The 19,838-nt window shown below is 45.3% G+C and overlaps 3 protein-coding genes and 1 pseudogene across 4 annotated transcripts; 1 reads left to right on the forward strand and 3 right to left on the reverse strand.

Annotated features, from left to right (window-relative positions):
- The first annotated feature begins 2,642 nt into the window (after positions 1-2,642).
- LOC131264267 (uncharacterized) lies at positions 2,643-3,351 on the forward strand. The gene is made up of 2 exons (XM_058266551.1): positions 2,643-2,750; positions 2,821-3,351. Exons 1-2 carry the CDS (start codon positions 2,703-2,705, stop codon positions 3,322-3,324), a joined length of 552 nt encoding a protein of 183 aa, XP_058122534.1. The 5' UTR covers positions 2,643-2,702; the 3' UTR covers positions 3,325-3,351.
- A 408-nt stretch (positions 3,352-3,759) lies between these two features.
- Positions 3,760-5,669, reverse strand: LOC131262328 (serine protease inhibitor 28Dc-like; annotated as a pseudogene).
- A 163-nt stretch (positions 5,670-5,832) lies between these two features.
- LOC131262330 (serine protease inhibitor 28Dc-like) lies at positions 5,833-7,244 on the reverse strand. The gene is made up of 2 exons (XM_058264305.1): positions 7,204-7,244; positions 5,833-6,979 (listed from the first exon to the last, which is right to left on the reverse strand). Exons 1-2 carry the CDS (start codon positions 7,242-7,244, stop codon positions 5,833-5,835), a joined length of 1,188 nt encoding a protein of 395 aa, XP_058120288.1.
- Positions 7,245-7,719: 475 nt separating this feature from the next.
- Positions 7,720-19,604, reverse strand: LOC131266098 (serine protease inhibitor 28Dc-like). Of its 2 annotated transcripts, none has more exons than XM_058268457.1 (3): positions 19,081-19,604; positions 14,785-15,322; positions 7,720-8,931 (listed from the first exon to the last, which is right to left on the reverse strand). In XM_058268457.1, the coding sequence occupies exons 2-3, from the start codon at positions 15,294-15,296 to the stop codon at positions 7,785-7,787; spliced, it is 1,659 nt and encodes a 552-aa protein (XP_058124440.1). In that variant the 5' UTR covers positions 15,297-15,322; positions 19,081-19,604; the 3' UTR covers positions 7,720-7,784. The 2 variants fall into 2 exon arrangements, with proteins under 2 accessions (XP_058124440.1, XP_058124439.1); XM_058268456.1 differs by lacking the exon at positions 7,720-8,931 and adding an exon at positions 9,077-10,594.
- Between the last annotated feature and the right edge of the window lie 234 nt (positions 19,605-19,838).

Genomic DNA, 19,838 nt, shown 5'->3' on the forward strand with positions numbered 1-19,838 from the left:
TATCATTCTTGTGGTTAGTTTGCTTTTTTGTGGCTGGAGGATGTGACTCTGATAAACAAAAGCGTTGGAGCAAAACTGCATTGACAAACATCTTGAGCACTCCATGCCTTTGTTTCATTAACTTTCACTTAAACCTGCTGGATGATTATTATTATTTAATACCCTTATTGCAGGTTTGAGAAGATAGTAAAATGCCGCAGAACAGTTCATGTCTTGTTTTCGATACACATTGTAAATTTTTCCCCGTTCTTATCATCAACACCACACCCACAATTCCAACAGGGATTGCTCTCAAAAGGCTGAACAGCATTCTCATGGCACTGTTGAATACCGAGTTCTGTGTCGTCACCTTCGACCCGCAGAAGGGGCGATGTGCATGGCGACGATTCACGTAGAATATATAATATTTAACGATAGCAGTAGCCCAGTTCAGACGCTATCGATTTGATGTTTGGACGATACGAAGTTTTTAAAACGAATACCATAAAACGAGTAAGACAAAGCACGGGAAACTATTACACGAGAATTGAAGGTAAAACTATTTGTATTTTTAATTTTATATATTTAGAAAATAATACAAACAATTAGTCTTACAATGGAGAGCGGGGAGAATGAAACAAGCAGAACTAATAATAATGTCGTAGAATCATAATTCGAAGCAAATACACAGCCGTTTTCATAAGGAGATACGGAAGATAGATGAGTTGCCACAGGGGAAGGGAAATAAAATGTGTTTGAAAAAATTACCGAATGGAATCGGTTAGGTAGAGGAACGTTGAAAAGTACCCAAACGTTACTAATTAAAAACAAACTACAAATGAAGCTGAACTACAATTCACGTGATTCGAAATACTGCAACGAACGGACGGTGCATGGGCAACTGGGCCATCTTTACACCTCACCGAGAAGCCTATCAGTGCTTGGGATTTTAGTTTTTCTACAGTTATATATTTTGAGGAGCTACCAACATATTGTGCCCTTTGAGCAACCGGATGGCTACGGTATCCGCGGTATCCAAAAGCAAAACAAACACAAACAATTCTGCACTGAAACAAACTACCTTGAGTGAAAGCATTCGCATCGTTTGCGCAGCGTCAACGTGTACACCGACTAATCGAAATGAAAGACTGCCTCACTGAAGAAGTACTGATAAACCACGAAATACCTTCCATCGTAAGGCGCCAACCACCATGTTCCACTTCATGATTTTATCATCATCACATCACTACACGGCACTCGCCGATAATAGGTAGCCTTTGACACGTAATAATGGGCCAGTTTTTATGGGAAAACCAAAGTTGAAGCATATACACCTTTTATTTTTGGTTCGTATTCCCGGAGCACGATAATGTGAATCCGGAATGTGTTCAACGTGTTTGGAGCATTAGACATTTTAACTATTGCAAAACGATGTTGGGGGAGTTTTTTTGATACGAACGCCAAGGGTAGGAAGTCCCGACTCAGTTTTGGTTTTATCATCAACAGGTAGTTCAACACTTTAACTCACGTGGCTGGAAAGAGGTAACGTAGAAACTGTCTGAGGATCAAATATTTTGTATCCTTCAAAAAATTATTACAATTAATAACGTTAAAAAAAAACGTAACGTTTGAAAACAAAAACCCATAAGGACCGTATCGTTCGAGAAGGGAAAAAGTAAGGTTGGGCGATAGGTCAGAGGAGCACCGCAACAATCTGTCCGTTCAAAGGCCAATAATTTTGTTTGTCTTTACTAAGCAAAAAAACGACGAGGACAACAACTGTGGGGTGCGTTTTTAATATGAATATAAACTTAAAATATACACAAATACGTACGGTCAATTTAAAGTCCAGTCTAGACGAGTCCAAAAACATGTTCAAGGTAGAGAAGACAGACAGCAACATAAAGTAACCACTTTGCATAATTTATCCATCGTATCCGGGATGCTATGTCATCACACCACAGGAAACCACAAATAAGGTGCACCAAGAACCGACAGGGTCAGTGTGTGCTGATAGATCGAATCAAGAGGTTGGTTGGTCGGTAGATTTTCCTTCCTAAATGCTACCGAACATAGCGAAAATTTCATCCAGTTTGAAACCCTATGAAACCCACTTTGTAGCTTAGAAGAATCAATGATCTTATATTACAGCGAATGGACAAAGTTAGACACCGTTTACCCTGGAATTTTGCCAGTTACATCCTACCGTGGCGTAGGAGGAAGAAGATAGGCTTAATATGTACCGTCAATCTGGTTGCAGTTAGATCTCCTTCCTTTCTCACCTGATCCGGTTTTCATTTATCGTTCGAGGGTAAAGCTGTCTTGTAAGCTGTAAACTTTAGAGTTTTTGACGCATCTAATGAATCATTCTTCAAATGGAAATCAAAATAAATGAATAAAGATAATGTACTAGAGAGAACGAAAAAAAAGCGTAATAATGTTTTTGTTATGGTTTTTTTTAACTTTTGATTGAACCATGTTTTTTTGATAAAATTTTTTTTGATAAAATTCAAGCATTTTTTACAACCCATGCGGAATTTCTACACAAGACAGTACAACGGTTCATTCGAAAGTGTTATAATGTTTGGCTGTCAAACTGTTCAACACAACCTGTGAAGTAACCTTGTAGCCTTGCGCTAACGCGAAATCTGTCAAACTCATTGCGCCCATCAGATTGGTGTTTACTGTCCTTTCTTCGATTTGCGTGAAGATTTTGTTAAGAAATGCACGATATAATCGTCAAAACGACAACAGATGAAGACTTTACCGAGGTAAGTTCGGATCACAGCGGTTTCACTTGTTTCCTAGAGGAATCTCACTTTCGTCAACTTGTTGTTCTAGGTAATATTTCTGCTGATCGACTACATAGTCGAGTTGCCCCGTACCCAACGCACCCGTGACCGACTGGCCAGTCTGCTGGGCCACCCGTCGAACAGCGACGAGCTGAAAAATACGCTGAAATTGTTCGAAAATGTCATACGAAAGTATTGCGTCGGCGAACTCGATGAGGACCAGTTACGAGCACACTTTAGCCAACTCCCTGCGATTCGCCAGCAGCGAGTGGTGGAAATCGTGAATCTTCGAAAGCCGGAAATCGCACAGCGGCTTATCGATGAGGTTAATCGCCGGGAGGGTGGCGTACCGTTGGTAGAATCGTTCGATTGGGATGTAAGCTGGGTCATGGGAAGCAGTAGTTTGGCCTCGCTTCGCAAACAATTGTGCACGGTAGTGTTTGCGTGTCGTGATGTAGATTCGAGACCAAAAACCGTCAGCTTCGAAATGGAACGGGAACAGGTGGATGAAGTGATACGACATCTTGAAGCAGCTGTTCAGTGTGGTGCCTAGCTGATCAGTGAATAAAGAAGCTCTGCTTTAACCTATCTGATTTTGTGACCATGTACTCCAAGTAAAACTCTGAGAGAAAGTTTTTTATATCAGGTATGTACATATATTTATATTTAGTTTTTTAACATTGTTTACTGCAATGCAGTAAAACCCCCCGTCATCTGGGCTTTTCCGGATCAAGTAAAGAACAATTTTGTTGAAGTACTTATAATTGTGCATCGATTCGTAAATATTAAGGAGGTTATCATATCTTATAACCTACATCAGCTGAAAACAAATGAAACCAAGGAAAACGAGGTGCTCAGAAGTGTAAGATTAATCGTTTATCAATCCATTACATGCTTTGTCAACAATAGAGTCGGGAAATAATCAAAAATTAGTCATGTCGAATGAGGTTGATAGTTTTTATTGTATTCCGAATTGTTAAGATATCGTAGTATATCGTCAATCAAAGAACAAACTTCCATATTGGGTAAATGGGGTTGGTGTAGAATTGAATTACATAAAATGAATAATTTATGAATATAACATTTGTATGTTGTCTCCTGAACCTTTTATGCATTCTAAAATTATGGTCCATTTCAAACTCAGTAGAAAAACAAAATTGAGTGAATGAGGATTAATCCTCAAAAGGAAAAGGAATGATAATTATCATTATTGTTTCAGGGCTAATATAACTTAATTTTTAAGCCAATTCTGATGTAACGTGCCGTAGAGAATACACTCGAGATCCAATTTCAATAATTTTGGTTTTTTACTAGCGATCGTTTGGGCATCATTGGAGTAGTAAGCCAAATGTTTTACCCTCTTACATAACTAATTGTCCGTTAAAAAAAATGTAAATAATCATTAATGATTATCAAAATTTCCTACACCGGAGTGTACACATTACCATAGAAGAGTGGCAAACGGGTAGTTTCTTCGCGAATCATCATTAAGAACGGTCCATTGATGTTAAAGGTGATCTGTGAGACAATTTGTTCGGTATTCGTAGCCGTGGCAGCTCCTTCTTCCGTACCGACTTCGTTCACAGTCAAGTCCACCTTGTGCAGCATTTTGCTCACGTAAATATTTTTGATTCCCATGGTGAAAGAAGTGTCTCGCCGACGTCGTCGGAAATCATCTTCCGGATCTAAGCAGCAAACACACGAGCCCGCACCCCACTCACATCGTCCATTCTTCAGGCAGGCAGGGCGTCCAATTCCGATGTTGGGGTAAATCGTACAGTTCGGGTTTCGTTGATGCAGCCTGCGTATTGCGTTCTCCTTGGTATCTTGCAGCATACTTCCTAGGCACTCATCTTCATCCGATTCGTCTCTCCAGGACCAACGACATAGACGTAACAGGTCTGCCCCACCGCGATTAAACATAGAAAGTGCACCCAGTTGCTCTAGCACTTCTTTCAGGCTGATTGCGTTAGACGAGCGCATCTTCGGCAACAGAAGGGTGACCGACTTCATTCGCATTCTCGCAATCAAATTGTTCATCATTTTCGCATCGATTTTCCTCTGCAGCTCTTGTACCAAACTGCGGGTCGAATTCGTCGGCATGAGCATGTACATTGTAACGTTCTGCTTGTATGGTATACCCAGAACGCGGATGTTCTCCTCCGACCAGAAGTAGTATGGCATGCAGCCACTCTTGGCCATCATAGGCACATCGATCGAACCCTCAGCTGGACCATTTGGGAAGAAGGGGCGGTTCTTAGTAGCCATCGGTTGGAATGCGTCCTCCCAGAGTCCTCGGAAGTAGAGAGTGTTAACGATCAGCAACGTACGTCTCGGGACTTATATGGGAGACAATATCCACAATCCGATGGTGTGTCACGTTGCTAATCCAGTTGTTGATGATCTTCACGGCGGCCGCTTCATTTACCTCGAAGTCCAGCTGTTGCAATTTGCTTTTATATAGGTCCTTGGCCAGTGTATTGTAGGGGCTATCGAAAGTAGTTCCTTTCTGCATAAAGATGACATTGCCGACCTGAATCTCGTGATCTTTCCTAAGACGACAGAAAAAGCCAGTGGTAGGTTGTTAGTAATCTGGGCAATATTCTTGATATCAATCTTGATTATTATTGGATATGGAAAAAAGTTCAACGGCAATTTCAAGTTTTAGAAAAATTATATTTTTTAGTAAGCATTGCTTTCTTACCCTAACCGTCGTTAAAATGGCAGATAGAATGAAGCAGAAAGAGGGAAAAATTATGCAAAATATGCTAAGATTTTGACAATAGATTAGAAATAAGAGCGAAGATCGGAAAACTGGCCGCAGGGTTTTGTTAACACACTATACACGAAAAGGGATAGAATGGCCCGTGTATTGTAGTGCCATCACAGGTTAAACATGATTTGAATAGACCAATAGAAATACGACTCTTCGGTAAGTGTTTTCTAAACTAAAAACCGATACCATGTGATATGACAGTTGGCTATAGAGTACTATGAAGACGATCAAATGTTTGAAGTAAACCTTTATTGATCTTACTTTTACGTGGTATCCAGAATTACTCTACTTCGGATCGTACACAGTCCCGTAGAACAGTGGCAAACGGGTAGTTTCCTCTCGAATCACCATTACGAAGGGTCCATTGATGCTAAAGGTGATCTGCGAGACAATTTGATCGGTATTCGTGGTCGTGGCAGCGCCTTCTTCCGTACCGACCTCGTTCACGGTCAGGTCCACCTTGTGCAGCATTTCACTCACGTAAAGGATTGTTTGGTTTTCGTTTGCTATGGTGAAAGAAGTGTCTCGCCGACGTCGTCGGAAATCATCTTCCTGATCGATTTCTAAGCAGCAGACACACGAGCCCGCACCCCACTCACATAGTACACCCGTGTAACAAGCTGAACGCCCAACTCCGATGTTGGAGTAATTCGTACAGTTTGCGTTTCGTTGATGCAGCCTGCGTATTGCGTTCTCCTTGGTATCTTGCAGTATACTCAATAGGTCCCCATATGAATCATATCGTTCGTCTTCATTGATCCAACGAAATAGACGAAATAGGTCTGCCTCATCGTGATTAAACATAGAAGGTGCGCCCAGTTGCTCTAGCACTTCTTTTAGACTGATTGCGTTAGACGAGCGCATCTTCGGCAACAGAAGGGTGACGGACTTCATTCGCATTCTCGCAATCAAATTGTTCATCGTATTCGCATCGATTTTCCCCTGGAGCTCTTGTACCAAACTGCGGGTCGAATTCGTCGGCATGAGGATGTACATTGTAACGTTCTGCTTGTACGGTATACCCAGAAGGTGGATGTTCTCCTCCGGCCAGAAGTAGTATGGCATGCAGCCACTCTTGGCCATCATAGGCACATCGATCGAACCCTCAGTAAGACCATTTGGGAAGAAAGGTCGATTCTTGGTAGCCATCGGTTGGAATGCGTCCTCCCAGAGTCCTCGGAAGTAGAGAGTATTAACCATCAACATCGATGTCTCGGGGCTTATATGGGTGACAATATCCAAAATTCGACGGTGTGTCACGTTGCTAATCCAGTTGTTGATGATCTTCACGGCGGCCGCTTCATTTGCCTCGAAGTCCAGCTGTTGCAATTTGCTTTGATATAGATCCTTGGCCAGTGTATTGTAAGGACTATCAAAAGAAGTTCCTTTCTTCATAAAGATGGCATTACCGACCTGAATCTCGAGATCTTTCCTAAGACGACAGAAAAGCCACGAGTGGCTGTTAGTAATCTGGGCAAAATATTTGATAATTTTGTAGCAAACATTTCTTTCGTACCCTACCCGTAGTTACAAAGGCAGATAATGAAGCAGAAAGAAGGAAAGAATGATAAAAAATATGCTATGATTTTGGCAATAGATTAGGAATTAGAGCGAACATCGGAGAATTGGCTGCAGGGTTTTGCTAACACAGTATACGCGAAAAGGTATAGAACGGCCTGTGCGTATAATAGTGCCATTTTTGGGTTTAATTCATTTTTAAACACATTTCGCAAATACTCTTTCTCAAAAATGATTTCTCAGTTGGATTAATTAATCACAAGCTCTTGAGCTACAGGAATTTATATTGCGGGCTCCATTGGGGGAATGAATTCTTACCTTTCTTTGGTAAACGTACACGGTATTTGTTTTTGCACCGTCTAATGGAGAACTTGATATTGAATTTGTCCGGGAATGGAGAGCAGCAGCTATATTATTAAGTCTTATAGTTTTTTGCTAAATCATCAACTGCTGGCAAATGGTAAAAACCTACAACGCTTTCAAACAGATTAATATTGCTCTACTACAGATAACAGTCATCAACCGGGCCTACTTGATCACTTTCGATACCAATTGAAATATGACTCTTCGCTAATTTTTTATTTAAACCAACAACAGGTAGATGTGATATGACAGTTCGCTATAGAATATTATTAATACAATCGAATGTTTTAAGTATTTAAAACTTTATTGATCTTGTAAAATTGTTCGTATTCGTTCACATGGGATCCACAATTACTCTACTTCGGATTGTACACAGTCCCGTAGAACAGTGGCAAACGGGTAGTTTCCTCTCGAATCACCATTACGAAGGGTCCGTTGGCGTGGAAAGTGATCTGCGAGGAAATTCGATCGATAAGCGTGGCCGTGGCAGCGCCTCCTTCCGTACCGACCTCGTTCACAGTCAGGTCCACCTTGTGCAGCATTTCGCTCACGTAAAGGATTGTTTTGTTTTCGGTAGCCATGTTGAAAGAAGTGTCTCGCCGACGTCGTCGGAAATCCTCTTCCTGATCTAAGCAGCAGACACATGATCCCGCACCCCAATCACATCGGTCACTCTTCAGGCAGGCAGGGCGTCCGATTCCGATGTTGTCGTATACTGTACAATTCTCAAATTTCTTAGTTAGCTTGCGTATGGCGTTGTCCCTAGTATCCTCGAGCTGTGCGAAGAAATCCTCGTCCGAAACTGATGGATCGTCATCTTCTCCGAGTCGGCTTTGTAGTACACGACTCAACTCGGCCGATTCGCGCTGGAACAGTGTAGCTGCACCCAGTTGCTCCAACACCGCTTTCAGACTGATCGAATTTGATACGTGCATCTTCGGCATGAGCAGAGTTACCGATTTCATTCGCATTTTCGCAATCAAATTGTTCATCATCTTCGCATCGATTTTCCCCTGCAACGCTTGCACCAAACTGCGGGTCGAATTCGTCGGCATGAGGATGTACATTGTAACGTTCTGCTTGTACGGTACACCCAGAACGCGGATGTTCTCCTCCGGCCAGAAGTAGTATGGCATGCAGCCACTCTTGGCCATCATAGGCACATCGATTGAGGCCTCTGTCGGACCATTTGGGAAGAAGGGTCGGTTCTTGGTAGCCATCGGTTGGAATGTTTCCTCCCAGAGTCCTCGGAAGTAGAGTGTATTAACAATAATCATGATCGTCTCGGGGCTAACGTGCGAAATGATGTCGGATATTCGACCGTGCGTCTCTTTGTTGACCCAACTGTTGATCGTACGTACGGCGCCTGCTTCATTGCCCTCGAAGTCCAGCTGCTGCAATTTGCTTTTGTATAGGTCCTCGGCCACCTTGTTGTAGCGAGTGTCGAAGGTGGTTCCTTCTTTCGCAAAGATTGCGTTACCGACCTGAATCTCGAGATCTTTCCTACGGCAACAGAGAAGAAGATGGTTGAAATGAGGGAACCAGTTTATATCGTTTGCAAGTTGTTATGTTTCCAAGAAGTGAGGAACATTGATTAAATGGTAAAATATCAAAATCTTACAAGTGATCGAACCGACACGTTTGTTGGATAAAATAGTTACATTTATTTAATGTACTGTGTTTAGAGTTATACAATAATTGATTATTTTTCATTTTTTATAAAATCATAATTAAAAGAGGTCTCGCTAGCTGGACCATTGCACTGGATTCGTAGCAGTCGTACTGCTCCTCATTGTAGCCTATCTAAACGGCATTAACTTATCTCGGGTCATAAACGGCACCGTAGAACAACGGTAGCGTCGTAATGTCGTTGCGGATCAGCAGCAAGAAGGGTGCTTCCGTTCGGAATACGACGCTGGTGCCGGACCGGTTCAAGGTCACGATCGTTGCTGCACCACCTTCCGTACCCGTTTCGTTGATTTCGAGGTCGATCTGGTGCACCGCGTTGCTGACGTACAGATTCTGCACGCTCACCTGGCTACGCTTCGAGCGCCTTCGGACACTCTTCTTCCCTACCGAACCCTTTTCCTTGACAATGCGCTTGTTAAGGATGAAATCTTTGCTGCTAAGAGGACCACCCTGGACGTGCCGACTGCTTGGTGCCTTGTACGTTATGTCCCGTTTCTTTCTATGCTTCTCCGGGAGTTGCGTTGTCGTCGGATTCATCGCATGAGTGGTTTTCTCTCCCATTTCGGTACCGGTGCTATCGGTTTGTTCGTTCGAGTCCGAATCGTTATTACCAAATCGTGAGAATATTAGCGATTCTTTCAGATCATTATTCGGACCCATTGTCGTTTTCCTATTAGGTTCGTACACTGGCATGTTAACGGTAGGTCGTAGTTCAGGTGCGGGCGAAAATGTTGGAGCTTGCAAACGGTTATAAAACTGATCCCCCTCGGGATCAGTTTCCGTCACCATGGAAGAGAGATTGCTATGCCTCGAATCGAACAGCGTCTGCACGCCAATCTTCTGCAGAACCGACTTTAAGTCAAGCGTTTCGCTAACGTGCATCTTGGGGAACAGTATGATCGTCGTCTTCATTGCCATACGGGCGATCAATTGGTTCAACTTTGTGGCATCAAGCGTCGCTACCAGCTTCCGCAGCTTTTCGCGGTTGGAATTATTTGGCATGATGACGTACATCGTCGTGAGCCTGTTTTTGTACGGCAGGCCGAGGATGCGCGCGTCCAGCTCCGGCGACTCGTAGTACGGGAAGCAACCACCGTGCGCCATCATGTCTACCATCACCGATGGGTGCTCTTTGCCGTTTGGAAAGAACTCTCGCGGTCGTGTCGCTCCGTCGATGAACGTTTCCTCCCACAGGGCCTTGAAGTACATGGCACTGGCGAGCACCATGGATGTGCTTGGTGGCAATATCGAGGCAAGGATGTTCGGGATTTTACCGTGCGTCTTCTCACTGACCCATTCGTTGATGGTCTTCGTCGAACCGGTCGGATTGCCGGCGAAATCGAGCGCCTGGACTTCCGAGTTGTACAGGTACGCCGAGTGATTACGGTATGAGTTACTCAATCGGTAGTCCTGGTGTAGGAAAACGCCATTGGCAAGCGATATTTCGTGCACCGTTGGGTCGAACTCGTACGGCAGTCTAAAATTACACAAAAAGGAAAAACGATCTATTTCAATTTGGTGAAATGGTCCAATTATGCTGTATTATGTATTACTGTATCTTTTTTATATTTCCTTTTGTCATTGCACTCAAGATCACCTTCGCAGCCAACTTGTCTAGCAAAGTAAAATACCACACAAAAGATTTGTTTGTTAGTTGTAAACACTGTCAACTTCAACTACGAACTAAAGAAAATACTTTATACCCGAAACAGAAACTATAAAGAAAATAAACTCCAAATACTCACCAATAGCAGACCAGGAACCATTATTAGCACTCCAAATCACGTTATTACATAAACTTTAACCCAACGTGCGACTTTAGGTGAAGGTTAGTGACAAACGAATAGTGCAAACATAACCGTCCCCTCCCTGTCTGACACCATCGAATTATCGAATCCGGTAATCTTCTGACGTATTTAACAGCAAAAAAAGCGGACGAAAGCCAAAAAAAGACCATCCAATCTTCAATGTGGTCATACATATTTATGAACCGTCTAGAGTTTAGCTACGAATATCTTACCGTCGCAACGTCGCGTTCTGAAATTCGAGGCTATACGTATGTCTAGACTGTTTGAAGTGTTACCGATTCAATAAGCAATAAAGTTGCGTAATTTAATTAGGCTGCCACTTGATTCCAGGTTTAATTGGTTGTACAGAAAATCCCCAAATTTTTCATCAGAACATCTTCTACTCTAATCGATTAGAAAACAAGTGCGTACACAATCATATCTTTGTCATTTGCATGGAAGTTTGCGTAGCAGGCGGTGGAAATGAATAGACCGCGTAAAGCTAGTCTAGGGTGTTCTAAAACGTGTTTGACTAGTTTTCAACTTGTCCGAAGAAGTTTCGGTTTTTCTGAGAGTTCTGGCGGCTTTAAAGGTCAACAGACCAGGACCATTCCTGAATATCTGCCCAGTGAAAAGTGCGAATAAGAAGTGGCTAGTGGTCGTCATGGTGCGTGAAAATTTGCTAAAATCTATACAGAAAATGTGAGGGAGAAAAATCAGCAACTGTATTCAGAAGTGTTTCTTCGCGTATAGTTTTCCAACATTTCGGTAAGTTTCTTTACTCAATCAGGTGTGATTTTTTAAGCTTGAGCGGACACAGTGTAAAGTAAGCTGGTTTCAACACGTTTTATTGGGCTTACAAGTAATACCCGCTCCGGTCTAATGAATACTGGTAGAAAGGAATAGAAATTGCTTAGTTTACATTTGGCGGAGCAAAGTGCCACATACAGCACTGCGAGCCGGTTAAGTTAAGGTCGCGGATCGTACACCGCCCCATAGAACAGCATGGCCTTGGTGTTGTCGTGACGAATCAAAACCAGGAACGGACCATCCACCTGAACCGTGTAACCCGGCCCGATGCGGTCGATGAGTGCGAGCGTAACGGCACCACCTTCCGTGCCCTGCTCGTTCACGTCCAGCTTCACCTGGGTGATGATTTGATTAACAAACAATGGCGCATCACTCTGCCTCTGCAGTGCTGGCGATTGCCGTTGATTTTGAACCTCAGCCTGCTGTTGTTGCCGAATTTGTAGCTGTTGTGTTTGGACCTGCGGCTGTTGCTGTCGATTTTGAAGTTCACCTTGTTGCCATGGTTGCTGTGTTTGTTGCTGCTGCTGCTGTCGCTGCTGTGGTTCTTGTGGAAATTGTATTGCAGGATATGGTTCCTGCTGCCGTTGCAGCTGGCGCTTACTTCTGCGGACCGGTCGGCACGTTGCGTCGTTAACACACACGCCCTGGTAAGCTAACCAGCGGAATCGATAGAGTTCACAAGCTTGTAAACTGTTCAGACTTTTGACGACCTCACAACTTTGCTGCAGACCATTGTAACCTACCACCGGGGCCTGTGGCTGTGCGGGGCGATTTGCCTCGACGTCGAAACGTGACGCGACGGCCGATTGAGGGACTGTTTGCGCGATCGGAACGTTACCTTGAGGATATTGCTGGCAGCAATAGCACTGATTACTAAAGTAAATACACCCATACTGTTCACAGTGGGCTTGGCTCTGGAACTGTGTCTCGGGCTTATAGTTCTTTTTGATGCAGATGTACGTCGTTCCTATGATGTTGTTTCCAATTCCGAAAACGCACCGCTTACCGACGTCACTACTTTCGTAGCTTGCTACTTGCGTACCGCAACCGGCCGCATCATAGTTGCTAGATTTCCGCCAACACGTGCATTTGTTGGTTGATGTGTATTGGCAGCTTTCCACCAGATTACATTCACGTGCTTCCAATGGGAAGGACATTGCTTGCCCGATTGTGTTGGGCTGCTGAGACTGCGGCTGCGATTGCTGCGATGCAGGTTTCGGCTGTGGTCGAGACTGAGCTGCTGGCTGCTGTTGTTGTTGCTGTTGTTGTTGTTGCTGTTGTTGCTGCTGCTGCTGCTGCTGCTGTTGCTTCTGTTGCTGCTGCAGTTGCTGTTGTAGTTGCTGCTGCTGCAATTGCTGTTGTAGTTGCTGCTGCTGTTGCTGCTGCAGTTGCTGCTGTTTGTTGAATTGTTGGAGCGATGGCTGCGATGTCGTAGGTCTTATCACCGGCGCACTTGTCGGTCGATTTCCGGACGTAGCGGTTGATGCTGGAGGTTCGAATCGGGAAGCAACGGCCTGTACATTCGGTCTGGTCGGTTGCTCCTGCTGCTGTGGAGGCGGCTGCCTGGAAGGGATTGCCTGTTGCGAATCTGTTTGCGAGGCCGTATCATCAAGCACCCGCGATAGGTTGCTCCGTACCGGATCGAAAAGATCACGCACGCCGAGCTGTTGCAGCACATTACTCAACTCGATGCGATTGGTAATGGATAGTTTCGGTAGCACTATCATGCCCTTCTTCGTCCTCATTTGATCAATCATCCAGTTCAGCTGGTCCGCTCCGAGGATGGACTGCTTTTGTTGAAGAATTTCCCGGGTAGATCCGTTCGGCACCACGATGTACATTGTCGATATTCCTGTTTCGTACGGCAGTCCAATAATTTGCACATCGAACTGGGCCGTCGCGTCGAAGTACGGAAAGCAACCGGTGGTTGCCATCATTTCCACGTCGATCGGGGGCTGCTGCCGTCCATTGAGGTAGAACGGACGGGGCCGCGTGCCGTACGGCGAGAACGTCGTCTCCCACTGCGCCTTGAAGTAGACGGCGCTGGCAACGATCATGCGCGAGTTGGACAGCATTTGTGCGCTCACCATATCCTGGATTTTTCCATTGGTCTCGCGGGAGCACCATTCGTTAATGTATGCGGCCGCACCACCCGGGTCACGCTCAAAGTCCAGATTGTTCACGGTGCTCTGGTAGAACTGGCGCATGACGCTGACCAGACGGTCGGCCGGTTTGAGGCCCTTCTGCAGAAACATACCGTTCACCACCGATATCCGATGGCTCGGTGATCTGTAGGGTAGTTCGAGGTGGGAGAGGTTGTTGATACAAGGAGGAACATAGGTACGGTAGAAAGATGGTTGATTAAAGAGGAAAAACACACACACCTATTGGTTATTACGAATTGTTGGTCTGTTTGCCAATGGAAAATTACATGCCGACATCGGTTCCCGCGTCTTACTATCCCGGAGTTGGGATTGAAGAGCTGGATTAAACAAGTACTGAATGTTCCCGCGATCCCTGAATGTTTGTACCAAACTCGTAGGACCAATAGTCCCAATTTCGGCGCATTCGGCTTATGTGCACATCGACTTTATTTCACACGTAAGCAGTTATATTGCAATAAGCCAAATTCTGTACGCTCACCGCCACCAGTATAATCAACTTTAAATAAGTGTCTAAATGCAACTTTTGAAAAAAAGCTCAAGAATGACAACCTACCCAGTTGCACTCATTTAAATTATCGCTCGGCGCAAACGTTTTTATGCCATGTGACCAGCACCACCGACTCCCAAATCCCCCCTCTTGCCGGACGATCCGCTATGAACAAAAAATGTGACAACCCGTGTTTGACTGTGCGGTGGGAGTAAAGGTAGGGCCAACGGTCGCAAACGGAAACATGAGCAAAGACTCAAATCGTGACATTCGGAATATTTGTGTGGGTTCTTGCAAGCCCGTGACCAAAATCGAACCCCATACGGGGAGATAAGCAGATTGTAGGTGTGAGATAGGAAGAGAGCAGTAGCGGAAGGAAGAAGAAAAAAAAGAGAAGAAACGATAAAAGATCACTTACGTGTTGGCCGTCGTGTTCGCTGGCGGAAACTCGTCCTCGTAGTCGTCCTCCTCGTCGTACCGATTGCACTTATCATTCACGCGCCAGGTTACCAACGGCACCAGGGTCGGATCGTTCGCTACCAGGTCCTGGAAGAGACGCCCAAAGGCGAAGTGAATCTCCTGGAACGATAACTGGCCATCGTTGAAGCCCATCACGCGCATCAGCTCCTGCTGTGTCCGACCGCTAGCCCCCAACAGCAGCAGGGATAAGGCTCCCGCAATGCTGACCGGGGAGAAGATTTCTGTCTTGCTCTTGGGGCTCGCGATCGCGCGGGCAATTTTCTGCGCCAGGTTGGTTACACTATCCGAGACCTGGTTCACACTGGCAGGATTTGCCTGAAGTCGTTCCAGCTTTTGATGCGGCACCGCCTTCTTAAAGTCGCCCCTCTGAGCACTGGCGGGGATAACGGCTAGCAGAGTGGCCAGTACCACCGCCGCCAGCATCCAGGATGTGACGAATCCTGAACGCATCCTGATTCGTCGTTACTGTTAAGAATCTGCAAAGAAAACGGTGCATGAGGAAAGGTTAACATTGGTTCTAAACAAATTTGTGTTATCTTGCTTATAAATTTAAGACTTTAGCAACTGCTTATAAACGTCTGAAGAACTTTTCATTCCTACATTCTATATCCGCCAGATAAAAAATACAAGCAGTTCTCTCGCTGCCACGTATCCGGATCGACTGGGAATTTCCAGGTATCTCCAGTTCAGGATTCACCAGCTTAGCCCCGCTCGAAAATGCCGATGTGTTGTCTGCACAACGGACTCGAAAATCGATACGGGTGGAAGCACCGGGCAACATTATTAAATTGAATAACAACCTCTTCGGGCAGGTCCGAGCCAAAAAGCTGCCTGGCCGCTGGTGACATATAGCTGCGCGGGGTGCTAAATGACGATGACTTGCCGAGGTGGTGGTAAAATTTCGATATTGAACATCTTCGACAAAAAACTTTTAACGGCTCTGTAGCAGTTCCAGGTATCACAATTTGACCGCCGTCTGGGTTTTCCCATCAATGTTTCGATCCGACCGGCGTGCCTGGCCCTGGACCGGTTTGCAACGTGCGCTCGAGTGGATAACGAACGTGCCATGATGGTGGTGCCTGCCGGGAAGGAAGGTGAGTTGGTGTGGTTTGGTACAGGTGCACTCTATATAGCACCAACAGCGCCATACAGCGACATATACACCACCCCGCCAAGGTTGTTGTAGACCGTGCGTTCGTTGTCGCTGGTGGTAGTCAAATCGCTCGATGGAACCGGAATTTGAGCAAGAACGTCATCAGAAAAACCCAGCTTTATATTATTGGACGGGAAGACGAACCGTTAGTGCGCACTAGCTAGTAGCGTACCTTGTAACGTGCTCGGAAGCCTTTTTTGCACTACGGAAATAAGCGAAGGCCAATCTATCAGCCAGCTTATAGTTATTAGCACTTGCTATCGTTGTCCATAACAATGGATTGGGGCAGAATTGCAATCTGCATGGCACGTGGGCATCAATGAATTTCACAAACTAAGCAGATACAGCACAACTTACAGCTGACTATCCGGTCCAAAGATGCACGATTCAGGCTTATTGTGGCTCGCGGGTGTACGGTCTAGTCTATACGATGCTAGAGTCACCGAGTGAATCGCTCGACAGAACATCACGAAATGTCCAGAATCTTGAACCACTGATACCATGTTGTTTCGAGCTGCGGGTTCAACAACAGCGCAAGAAAGGTTAATGCGGTTATCGGTCTCTGCTGAAGGCTAACCCCCTGTCCAAAACTGAAACCAACCCGCAGCAGCGCGGCTAGCGATGGCGCGTGACCTCGTGTCTCTGCATCGGGGAAGCTTCGTTCGCAACTCATGGCCACAGATTGGTGCCCTGGTGTTTGCTTCCGTATTCCTCTTCAGGTCTCTCGGTTCTTACTTACATTAGGTTTTGCTGAGATCTCTTGGACAAGTCCAGAGCAACTTGAGCTCGTGGGAGAGCTGGGCAAGTCGAATTTTGGACAGGTTTGGACTTGGAAACGTCTCACCAGTGCCGCTGGATGGAACGTACTGCTAGCATGTTGTGACGGCGCGGAAAAATGTTGCCGCTGCCGCCCGATCGTCACGATCTATCTCGGAACCGGTTAGTCGGTTGTTGTTAATGTCCTCAGTTTCTTACTGTTGCAATCTTCCACTCTTTCTCTCTCGCTCTCATCCCCTGGCTTGATCTCTTTCATAATTTGAACCTTTCCTCTTTTCACACGTTGTATCCGTCCAGTAGCGTCTCTTTTTTAACATTCATCCTTTTCCAGTACATGGAACACTCTGTCCCATCTCTAACGCTGCCTCTTTGCACTAATGCATACTCTACCAGATCATCAGAACTGACCGCTAGTCGTAGGTCCTTGCGGCCCATGGGCTTGCCGAAGCGTGCAAAGGTGCCGGGGCGTTAACATTTTTGAATCGTTTTTGGCTCTAACCTGCCAAGCGACCGGGAACGAGCTCAAGTTCATGGAGCGCCTCGGACCGCCCTTGAATGTTACTGTTTTTGCAGTGTCATTGATCTTTTTGATTACGTTCTGCGGTGCAATTTGTACCACTTGGCCCTGGCCTCTTGCTCCAGAGACGCCGAAGTGAAGCGCGCGTACGCTTGCTGACGTCAGACGGCCGTGGTGGTAGGAAGGTATATTGGATGGAATGTAATTAGTTTGCAAATAGATCCCGGTGCTACAGCCATCTGCTGGAAGAATATCGCCTTGTAATGGTCGCTATATAGAGAGGAAACAAACCACCAAAAAAAACCTTTTGCAGAAGTGTGAATGTGCGTCTGTACGTTCCTTTTTGCCCGCTCACACCCGTTTTGGACATTGGGTAGATTGGAAGAATTAAGTTATAATATTACTTCAACGTATTCACGGCTTGTTTTACGCAAATAATCTTATCAGGGTTTTTTTTATCTCATATTAGTTTTAAATTGGGAAATGTTTCTGCTATCCAACGACACCGTCTTATACTATTGCTGCGCGCAATGCAGATGAATTTCACAGTTTAATCAACAGGTGATTGTTTTGGGAAAGTTGAAAACCAAATTTCCATTTATTTATAAGCTGTATACATCGACCGACTAAACCCTATCCTTATCAACTGAAGATTATGTATATACTTTATTGCAAGTAAACAAATGGTAAATGTTTCAGAGCTGTTTTCATACACAATTGTAGCATTAATAAAAAGGTCCAGAATCAAACATGATGAAAAAGCGAATCCTAGGTGATCTAAACAATTTTGATGATTTTTGACAAAACGGATGCACGTTAACAAATTGGTCAAATTAGGAAGTTTTCACTCTTCTGTTGTCTGGTTTATTTTCTGCCAATCAAATTGACACCCACACTGCTGTGGTCTACTGCAGATGCTTCTTTATTCGCTTTGCAACAGGATGTGGATAGTTTTGGGAGGGAAAAAAAACACTCCTGTCTATAGGTCAAGCGTATGTCAGCTTTCTTTTTTGTCACCAGGAACCGCGAAGAAAAAAAACATTTACCGGAGGACTCGCATACCGAGATGGTTCAGCTTTCCATTTGCTAATTAAAAACCGGTTTCTTTTACCATCCCTCATGACTGACTTGAGAGGGTCAGAGGGGCTGCAAAGCAGAAAAAAATAACGAAATGAAAAAGCATTTAACCACAAGGATTGCTCCGCTGGATTGGCTTGTTCCAAGATGATAATGAATTTAACTGTACATATCGTCCATTGCGATGCTGGCAGGTGAGCGGTGCAGTTGTATGTATGGATGCTACATGGAATGTCGGGTCGGGTACTCCGAGCAGCATCACGGACACACGAGAGGACGCTCGTTCCCCCGTGGGGAATATTCTTTTCGTCCTTCAACTGACCGTAACGAGCGCGTTTGACGACGGAGTAGTTGGTGTGATTAATTCAGGGCCACTCGCTCATCCGTGCCATCCCCGTGCCGGGTATAGTTATGAGTAAATCATAATTGTTGTTCACGAAATTTTCCAACCATCACGACCACCGTGGGGCAGAACTGCGTATTGAAATAGCTCTCGTGACGAATAAAAAAAAACCCCTGGGTTGGGTTCAAGCATGATGATGACCTATCCGGAAACGACTGATAAGCCGTGCTCGAATGTCTGACTTCGCCCTATGTAAGTCGACTGGCGGGTAACGATTTTGAACGACTTTGGGAACGACTTCATTTCAAAATTCGGCCTTTTTCTCACACGTCCTTTACGGTTCAATAGGTTTGTCGAATGTACGTACCGTCAACAGGTTGTTAGAAAAGGTACTGAGACGATCGTTGTCAGCTGTTGAACGTCACTGAACTATTCCACTTCGATGGATGCGCTCGAGCTCGATTCTACACACTACACAACACCAAACACACAAAATGCAACAGTGCACTAGCGTTTCCTCATCACTCGTCGCGATTTGCAGAATTCCGCGAGCCAGTTAACCCCCTTGTTTTGAGGAACACTGTGAAGATCAAACACGATCAGTGGCAAAGTGTGCTCGTAGGATTATTGTTCGCTTGCCTCACACACTCAGCAGTCAGTGATCCGAGTAGCACAAGAACTCGATCGAGAACCGCGGGCCGCACTTCGCGACACGGTATCTTCTAATCACACGCCCACAGAAGTAAAAGGCACACGCGCACACAGGCACACACACGCACGGGCAGTCAGGCGCTAATCGTACCTTCGAACCCAAACACTCTAACCGATCGATGCGATCGTTGCACCGCGAAAATCCCGCAACCGCGTCCGGGAGAGCAACCTTTCCGAGATCTGGTTTGCCAAGCACTGGAAACTTGTCGAACCGGTGCGAAACTATAAACCGCTCGTCGTTCGCGAGCAGCGCCAGCAGACAGCATCAGTAGAAGCAGGAGAGAATCCCATACTATCCGCGAACCGCGATGTATCCGCATTCACACACACGTTTGCCATGCGGCCCTGTCTTGAGTCTTGTCTGTCGCACGCTGTACGCGAGTCGATCGCGATCGCCAGAGTATCGCGCCTATT

The sequence above is a fragment of the Anopheles coustani genome, chromosome 2 (assembly GCF_943734705.1).
Source record: "Anopheles coustani chromosome 2, idAnoCousDA_361_x.2, whole genome shotgun sequence".
Classification (NCBI taxonomy): domain Eukaryota; kingdom Metazoa; phylum Arthropoda; class Insecta; order Diptera; family Culicidae; genus Anopheles; species Anopheles coustani.